This window comes from Tachysurus fulvidraco, chromosome 25 (assembly GCF_022655615.1).
Source record: "Tachysurus fulvidraco isolate hzauxx_2018 chromosome 25, HZAU_PFXX_2.0, whole genome shotgun sequence".
Taxonomy (NCBI): domain Eukaryota; kingdom Metazoa; phylum Chordata; class Actinopteri; order Siluriformes; family Bagridae; genus Tachysurus; species Tachysurus fulvidraco.
In genome coordinates, this window is record NC_062542.1 from 95,001 (window position 1) to 105,000 (window position 10,000).

Here is a 10,000-nt window from a genome sequence, read left to right on the forward strand (position 1 = left end):
ACATACACACGCACACACACGCACACACACACATGCGCACACACGCGCGCACACACACGCGCACACACACACACACACGCACACACACGCACACAATCATTGGACACTCTTTAAGCTTATTTATAAACATGCTATAAACAATTAGCTTCCTCTGTTATACTGTTATGATGAGAATGTGCTTTAACTCTCTTTATTTGAATAGACTTCCTTCTGGTCAGGAAGGGTTATGACTCGTGTCAGGAAGGGTTATGACTCGTGTTATGACTCCTGTGTCAGGAAGGGTTATGACTCGTGTTATGACTCGTGTCAGGAAGGGTTATGACTCGTGTCAGGAAGGGTTATGACTCGTGTCAGGAAGGGTTATGACTCGTGTCAGGAAGGGTTATCTCACTTTGTTCTAGAGAAGTGTGCTGTGTTGTAAATAAGTGCCTAGTACTGTTTAGTCACACCATATTTTAGTCTCACTCTTGGTTGATTGCAGAAATGTGACTCAAACCCATCTGTGTAGTCACCTCTTACGGTCACAGAGCAGAGGTCACGATCCCAGTAACCCCATCTACCCTCCTCTGTTGTGTGAGTCTCACACACTGCTGGTACAGTAGGTGGGCTCTGGAATTGTGAGTCTGCTGTAAGGTAAGCCGATTTTATCTCCGCTTTAACTTCCCATTACTCCTGTGTCTTCCTTGTGCTAACAGAGATGGGCAGGGGTGGTGGTACAGGTCTACCGTTGTCAAGGAGATGGTGTTTCACACCTCTCCTCTTGTCTCATCACTTTTGAATTCCATGCCATTTCAGTTACCTCTCCAATCAACCTTCTCATAATGGTTATCTACCGCCCTCCTGGTCCCAGGAGACTTCCTGGAAGAAATGGACTCGCTGTTTATTACTTTCCCTTCCTACACCACCCCTCTGACAGTGTTGGTGATTTCCCCTCTGACAAGCTTCGATCTTCTTCCTCCTGACCCTGTTGGGCCCTTGGAGCCCTGATGCTCAACAACACTGGTTATTTTCAAATGATGGTTGAAGACCTGCTTATTCATGAAACACTTCCTCTTCACTTTCTTCCCTGTTTGTTGTGTGTGTGTGTATTTACACGTTGAACAGTGATTTCGGCTGATGGTGAGTTACGTCTGTAAGCTACTGCATTCAGTGATACAGACTTAAGCACTTATGTACGTCGCTCTGGATAAGAAGGACATGAAGGACATCAGACAGTGGATGCTTACTAACTTCTGACTCTCCCTGTTAGTTATGATGTCATCACTAGTTTTGATGGAGTCCCTGTCTACACTTTCTTGAGAGTTTTTCTTGACACTGATGCCTCAGGATTGCTTATTAGGGATAAATATAAACTTCACTTTAAACTTCGTCATTTTTTAGTCTAAACGTTTTACTCTAATTTTCTGTCATATCTGAAATAAAATCTGGCCTTTGGAGCTTTCAGTTACATCAGCATTTTTCTCTTTATTAATGTGTGTGTGTGTGTGTGTGTGTGTGTGTGTGTGTGTGTTTTCACCTGGTTTGAAGTGAGGAAGTGAGTGAACACCTGGCCATGTTTCTTCAGATGGAGTACCAAGTACCTGCAGATGGAGAGATATAGAGGGTGAAACAGACTGACAGACACGCGGCCATCAGACACGCGGCCATCAGACACGCGGCCATCAGACACGCGGCCATCAGACACACAGTCATCCTCCCTGTCTGTCTCCCTGCTTATATACCAATCAGATTATAAAGTCCATAATAAAATCCAAGTTCTGTTTAAATATGAAAGAGAAAGAAACAAGAAAATGGTGGAAATAGCTGTTTAACTCACCAGAAAGATCCTCTCCAGCTGATCCTGCACATCCTTCATACCAGGAAAGGCAGCCACGCCTTGGATCATCTCGATAAAGATACAGCCGACGCCCCTAAGCAGCCAACCAACCACAGTCATCATAAACAGCATATACTGGTGAAGCAGTTCGCCCCCTACAGGCAGTGCAGCAAACATCACCTCATTAAAATGTCAGTCAGTGAAGATCGCACACATACATGACATATCCATGTTAGTTAGAGATAGAATTGTGTGTGTGTGTGTGTGTGTGTGTGTGTGTGTGTGTGTGTGTGTGTGTGCTCCTGCTCTCACCACATGTCCAGGCAGGTGGAATATTCAGTAGAACCAAGGAGAACGTCTGGGGGTCGGTACCACAAAGTAACCACCTCATTAGAGTATGTATGACTGGGAACAGATTTAGCACGAGCCAGACCTGACACACACACACACACACACACACACACACACACACACACACACACAGTATAACACTGTTATTAAGATTCTCCAGTAGAACCATACCATTACTGTCTCACTGTTCTCTTCCTCCATAATTAACCTCACAAAGTGAAAGTGTTAAGTGTGTTTGTGTGTTATATAAATAGTGTGTGATGTATAATATATGTCTCCAGACCTTTACACTCTGCTCTCTGATCTGTGTGTGTGTGTGTGTGTGTGTGTGTGTGTGTGTGTGTGTGAAGCAGTGACTCCTTTTTGTTTTTAAAGTTGAAGATCACTCCCACCCCCACAACCCCACCCCTTTACTGTCCCTGCTGTGTAAATGCACTGAATGTCAATGATGAAGGGAAAATGACATCGACGGTAACCTTCATCCTCCTTTCCTTCTCTCTTTCCCTCTCTTTTCTTCCCTGTTTCTGTCAGTTCAGCTTAATTCCCTCCACCTCTATTGCCATTGCACACATTTCGGTGTGACTCATTGCTCTTTCTTCTCGAGCCCCACTCCTCATGATGCCCCTGAGCAGTGCAGGTCACAGCCACGTCTCCATTCTGCCCCTGTTTATCCACCATGTTCTGGTGTTTATGGATTTTTCCTACTAACTCACTGTTAGATGTGTTTCTGTGTGTGTGTGTGTGTGTGTGTGTGTGTGTGTGTGTGTGTGTGTGTGTGTGTGTGTGTGTGTGTGTGTGTGTGTGTGTGTGCTTATTTACACATTGTTTATGGACAAAGAGAAAGATACACACACACACACACACACATACACATACCCACACACACACACACACACACACGCACACACACACACACATACATACACACACACACACACACATACACACACACACATACACAGACATACCCACACACACACATACACACACACTCATACACACACACACACTATTCTATACTATGTTTTTTGTAAGTGTTTCTTAACAGAATGTTAGAATTGTTGAGTAAAACAGGTTAATTAATTAGTATTGTGTTTGTGTGTCTGTGTTCATATGTGTGTGTGTGTGTGTGTGTGTGTGTGTGTGTGTGTGTGTGTGTGTGTGTGTGTGTGTGTGTGGTTTTTTTTACCAAAATCAGCCAGTTTCAGTTCACCACTCTCACTGATCAGCAGGTTTTGAGGTTTGAGGTCTCGGTGCAAGATGAAGCGCTGATGGATGTAGGACAAACCTCGCAACAACTGGAACAGAAAAAGCTTAGACACACAGACGCACAAACACACACAGATGCACACACACACAGACGCACAAACACACACAGACGCACAAACACACACACATGCTAAATCATTTTTGGGAAAATGATAGTGAGTGTATTGCAGAGAAATAAGTTTAATTCATACACACACACACACACACACACACACACACACACACACACACACACACACACAAACGCAGTGAGACAGCGACGCATGATTAGATGCACTTACTCTGACATTTTCAGGGTGGAGCCCCCCGGAGTGTTTATCCATATACTGACATAAGTCTGTGTGCTACAGCGAAAGATGGGGAGAGAGAGAGAGAGAGAGAGAGAGAGAGAGAGAGAGAGAGAGAGAGAGAGAGAGAGAGAGAGAGAGAGAGAGAGAGAGAGAGAGAGAGAAGGACAGACAGGAAAAGCAAGAGAAAATATTAAATTGTGCACTTTGTGTGTGTGGCATCTATGTGGTGGGGGTATGTGGGGGTGTGTGGGGGTGTCAGCTGTGTTACTCACCACATATTCAAAGACGAGTGTGAGTGTTTCCTTGGTGTGTATGATGTCATGTAGCAGGACAATATTTGCATGTTTCAGACCCTTCAGGAGAGATGCTACAAACAAACAAACACACACACACACACACACACACACACACACACACACTATTCAGATGAATAGCTTCTTTAGGTAAAGATCTGGAGTGTTGATGAACACAGAGTGTTTGGTGAACTGGGATGTCTGGATGTTGTCTCCTCACCACCCTCACATGTTCACTCAGGGTTACAGACTGTGGAGTGTTTGGACTCTTTCAGGAAGCCCTCATGTCTGTGTCACCTTCTGACTCTCACTGTTAGTTATGATGTCATCACTAGTTTTGATGGAGTCCCTGTCTGCACTTTACACATAATGTACGTTCTTTAAATGGGATGAAAGCCATCACTGGGCACCACACACACACACACACACACACACACACACACACACACACGTCCATCTACTACCATGTGTTTAAGAGGTAACTGAAGACTGTAATATATATTATACGCTTTCAAAAGTATTATACAATTCTTTCAAAAATAGAAGTTTTATAAGTTTTTTTTGTGGCCCTTCAACCCTTTGCATCAAATTTTTCTAGATGCACTTGCACACAGTCTTTGAAGGCAATCAGCAGGTAGCTAACCACAGATCGTCTGTGGATGCAGGTGCCTGAGATCCTTCTGTCTCTTCATGTAATCCACAAAGACTCGATGATGTTGAGATCAGGGCTCTGTGGGGACAAACCAGGATCTATCCTTCTGTATTTCTTAGCATTAAGGACATAATTAATCCAGACCAGATCTCCAACTTCATTTGCCCCAAACCTGCAAGGAACCTCCAGCATGCTTCACTGTTGCCTATAGAAACTCAGAATTGTTCTGCTGTCCAGACCTTTGGTGAACAACCTGCCTCCTGCTACAGCCAAATATGTCAAATGTTGACTCATCAGTCCAGAGACCTGCTGCCATTTTCCTGAAGACCAGTTCCCGTTTTCTCGTGTATAGTTCAGCCTCTTATCCTTATGTGCTGCAGTTCCATGATCACTTCTGACCAGACGTCTCCAGACAGTAGATGGCTGTATCAGGGTCCCACTGGTTTCCTCCAGTTCTGTGATGTGTCCTTCATCTGCTGCAAGTTTCTTTGGCCCACTGCATCTACATCTTTATGCTTCAGAAGAGCTTGAACATAATATCTTGAAACCTCTGAACCCTGTGCTGGGAGAGACCGCACTGACGCAGTAGAACTACCTGGTGTCTTGTTCCTGTGCTCAGTCTTGTCGTGGTGTTTGATCTGTTACATGAGACTGTCTCTACAACCTCACCTCAGTAACAGAGTTTGGTTCCTCACACAGTGTGAAGCTCCTACACAGATGTTTCTGTTTCACTTAATGACTGGGTTTCAACCTGCATATGACTCTGATGATCATCAGCACCTGCTGGGATCACTGCTTATTCACACACCTGACTCGGATCCTACAAACAACTGACTTTGTGAAGAAGTGACGCTGGTTTAAATCCAAAGGGTCGTCACACCAGATATTGATTTTATTTAGATGTTCTTCTGTTTGCTCACTTTGCATTCTTTAAATTGGTAAAAATAAACAATTAAAATATATTTTTTGAAAGCAGACTTTTTTACAGCATTTCTTCAAACCTGTCTATAGAATTAGGTTTAAGTTTGACTTGCAATGTAAATTCCTCTTTATCTAGAAATCACCTTCTGAATGAATCCTGCTTTATGAGCCTTTTTGCATTTTTAGAGAAAATGAAGTAATAATAGAAAATTAAGTTTTAAAAAGATCAAACAGAAATGTTTATTTAAATGTTAAACGTAAATCTGCCTCCGTTATCTAACTGTAATTCTCACCCTCTCTAATAGCAGTGAACGGTGTTCCCTCCTCCTCCTGTAGCCGAATCACCTTAAGAGCCACCAGCTTCCCATTCACCCTGTACACACACACACACACACACACACACACACACACACACACACACACACACACACACACAGGTTATATTTAGAGAAGCCATGGACAGGGTTAGTTAAAAGGAAGTGTTTACAAATCACACAAATTTACAATTCTAATTTAAATCCACACAAGTCATAATTATTTATTTAATTATTTTATTAAAGAAAGTACACACACACACACACACACACACACACACACACACACACACACACACACACACACACACACACAGAACTCTTACTTGCTCTTCCCCTTGTAAACAGTGGCATATGAACCCTCCCCAAGTTTCTCCAGTTTCTCATAGGAATCAACCTTCCCAAACTTTGGGCTGGTCGGCTGTCAGAAACACAAACAGATTCTTTAACATTTCATCATATATCATCAAACAGCCTCACACAACCTCACACAGCCTCACACAGCCTCATACAACCTCACACAGCCTCACACAGCCTCACACAGCCTCACACAGCTTTACATATTATCATCAACCCCGTATATCCTAAAACCTCCTCGAACATCACACAACCTCAAGTATTTAAAACTAAACTCACATCCTCATCCACACACACACACACACACACACACACACACACACTCACGGAACTAGGGCTGGAGTGACGGCGAAGTTTAGGTGACTCTACATGTGTGTTGCTCCCCGAGGCGTTGATGCAGGCGTTGTTCTCCGAGTGCACTCTCTTCACCTGACTTGTCTGCTTATCAAAGGGCTCGAAGCCGCTCTGAGTGCGCTGGACTCGCGCTCGCCGTTCTTCAGGGATTGAATCCAGGGGCCTGAAGAGTGAGTCCGAACTCTGGCACCCGTGACTGGACATGTTGGAGACACATATCTAAGGGGAAATGAATAAAATAGGTTTGTGATATTAATTACATTTTCATTGTTTCATTTCATGAAAAAAAGCATAATTTAGCACAATGTGACCTCATTTTTAAAAACATTGTTAATTGGAGTCTAATATCCGTATTACACACAGCGATGCATGTGGTGTCTGTGTGGAGTGTGTTGAACAGGACAGACAGTCGTGTCACATCAACAGGCCCAATTAAATATTTACTACCATTATAGAAACTCTGTTCTAATTAACGCAACACACTGCAAGCTCACAGTAGGCTGAGTTACACACATACATGGACAGACTACACACTGTGTGTGCATGTGCGTGTGTGTGTGTGTGCGCGTGTGTGTGCGTGCGTGACTGCGTGTGTGTGTGCGCCTGCGTGCGTGTATATGTGTGTGTGCGTGCGCGTGTGTGTGCGCGTGTGTGTGCGTGCGTGACTGCGTGTGTGTGTGTGCCTGCGTGCGTGTATATGTGTGTGTGCGTGCCTGCGTGTGCGTGTGTGTGTGTGTGTGTGTGTGTAATCGCCCTAGTAAGTGTCATTCACAGTAAATGACATCACCCTGAGGAGCTGAGGTTTCTCTTCACCAGTCTCATTTATTAATCATTAGGCTTTCATTAATCAGGCTGTGTCCCAAATCACACTCATTACCTCACTCACTATTCTCTGCCTGTTTGCTGTCTGCTACCATCCCAGGGGTTGTGTGTGTGTTTGTTTAGTTGTGTAGTGACACAACAACATTATCTTCACTACAACCAGCTGAGATTCCGTTCTGGTTTAATTCACAGATCCACCTGGAAGTAATGACTCGAAGCCGACAACGAAGCTCCTCCTCCTCAGCTACTATAATACACACTCACATACACACTCACATACACACTCGGTTACACGCTATAATACACACTCGGTTACACACTCACACACTCAGATACACACTCGGTTACACACTCGGTTACACACTCGGTTACAGACTCACACACACTCACACACACTCAGTTACACACTCGGTTACATGCTATAATACACACTCGGTTACATGCTATAATACACACTCGGTTACATGCTATAATACACACTCAGTTACACACTCGGTTACATGCTATAAATACACACTCGGTTACATGCTATAATACACACTCGGTTACACACTCACACTCAGATACACACTCGGTTACACGCTATAACACACACTCGGTTACACACTCACACACATACTCAGTTACACACTCGGTTACACACTCGGTTACACACTCGGTTACATGCTATAATACACACTCGGTTACACACTCGGTTACACACTCGGTTACACACTCGGTTACATGCTATAATACACACTCGGTTACACACTCGGTTACATGCTATAATACACACTCAGTTACACACTCAGATACACACTCAGATACACACTCGGTTACATGCTATAATACACACTCGGTTACACACTCGGTTACATGCTATAATACACACTCGGTTACACACTCGGTTACACACTCGGTTACATGCTATAATACACACTCGGTTACACACTCGGTTACATGCTATAATACACACTCAGTTACACACTCAGATACACACTCAGATACACACTCGGTTACATGCTATAATACACACTCGGTTACATGCTATAATACACACTCAGTTACACACTCGGTTACACACTCAGTTACACACTCGGTTACATGCTATAAATACACACTCGGTTACATGCTATAATACACACTCGGTTACACACTCACACACTCGGTTACATGCTATAATACACACTCGGTTACACACTCGGTTACATGCTATAATACACACTCAGTTACACACTCAGATACACACTCAGATACACACTCAGATACACACTCAGATACACACTCAGATACACACTTGGATACACGCTTTAATACAATAATGTGTGTGTGTGTGTGTGCGCGCGTGTGTGTGGGTGTGTGGTGTGTGTGTGTGTGTGTGTGTGTGTATATAAAGAGAGATATGATGGTGATATTCAGTGAGGTGTTTTTCACAGAAGCAGACATACGCACGTCATGGAACACATGCATGCCAAGTCACGATGTGCGTGCGTGTGTGTGTGTGTGTGTGTGTGTGTGTGTGTGTGTGTGTGTGTGTGCATGTGTGTGTGCGCACTCCTTAATATGTTTCTTTCATGCTAACATCTATTACATGCACTGTACTGCATGAGAGAGCTGCATGTTGGGAGACTGACAGTTAGACCGAGGACTGGATAATAGTATGCAATATAGTAAGAGGTGAAAGAAAGAGAGAGAGAGAGAGAGAGAGAGAGAGAGAGAGAGAGAGAGAGAGAGATTGGTTTGCTTACCTTAAATTCAGGGTCTCTTTGCAGTTTGCTGCAGTTAAGGAGATGCATACACTCAGAACATTTGTGTTCTGTCTGTCTCTCTCAATTTGTATCTGTCTGTATCTGTATCTATATCTCTCTCTCTCTCTCTCTCTCTCTCTCTCTCTGTCTTCTCTCGCTTACTGCCTCAGCAGGCTAGAACCCCATGGTCTGTACCAAATGTGGATGGATGAGAGGGGGAATCCTTTCTCCTAAAGTGATACATCAGTGTGTGTGTGTGTGTGTGTGTTTCATGTCCTCTTCTCTAGTCTGAGAAAGATGAGCTCAAGCGAGCAGCCCCTTTGTGTGTAGATGGTATAATCTGGAGCAGTTTGAGGAAGCAGGGAGAAGCAATTGTAGCTTCTGCAGCAGGAGCAGTATGTAGGTGTACACACACAGAGACACACACACATGCTAGTCTACCACCAATCCCCCATAAACCCCCACTCACCCCCCGTGCTGTGTAGCTTCAGTAAAATGCAACCCTCAGGGCAGAGGAGCATCATCAGGTCTCACAGACTCACATGCGTGCAACACACATAAACACACACTGCAGCAATTAACTGTTTTCCAGAAAAAAAAAGTTCTGGAAATAAAGTGCCATAGTACCATATTGCACACTAGTACCATAGTGCACACTAGTACCAAGGTGCACACTAGTACCATAGGGCACACTAGTACCATAGTGCATAGTGCGCACTAGTGCCATAGTGCGCACTAGTGCCATAGTGCGCACTAGTGCCATAGTGCGCACTAGTGCCAAAGTGCGCACTAGTGCCAAAGTGCACACTAGTGCCAAAGTGCACACTAGTGCCA

The 10,000-nt window shown here is 44.0% G+C and overlaps 1 protein-coding gene across 2 annotated transcripts in view; it reads right to left on the bottom strand.

Moving 5' to 3' along the window:
* The window catches only part of cdk14 (cyclin-dependent kinase 14), a 24,012-nt gene that overhangs the window by 10,555 nt on the left and 3,457 nt on the right, over positions 1-10,000 (bottom strand). Inside the window, exons 1-10 of one of the 2 annotated variants that reach the window (XM_047808465.1) lie at positions 9,167-9,343; positions 6,591-6,836; positions 6,233-6,327; positions 5,886-5,965; positions 3,999-4,093; positions 3,718-3,780; positions 3,357-3,480; positions 2,129-2,249; positions 1,817-1,910; positions 1,517-1,580 (exon numbers count right to left, since the gene is read on the bottom strand). In XM_047808465.1, coding sequence (XP_047664421.1) covers positions 1,517-1,580; positions 1,817-1,910; positions 2,129-2,249; positions 3,357-3,480; positions 3,718-3,780; positions 3,999-4,093; positions 5,886-5,965; positions 6,233-6,327; positions 6,591-6,836; positions 9,167-9,214 — 1,030 coding nt within the window. In that variant the 5' untranslated portion in view covers positions 9,215-9,343. Of the gene's footprint in view, positions 1-1,516; positions 1,581-1,816; positions 1,911-2,128; positions 2,250-3,356; positions 3,481-3,717; positions 3,781-3,998; positions 4,094-5,885; positions 5,966-6,232; positions 6,328-6,590; positions 6,837-9,166; positions 9,344-10,000 lie in introns of those variants that run through there. The other variant, XM_047808464.1, reaches the window with a different exon arrangement.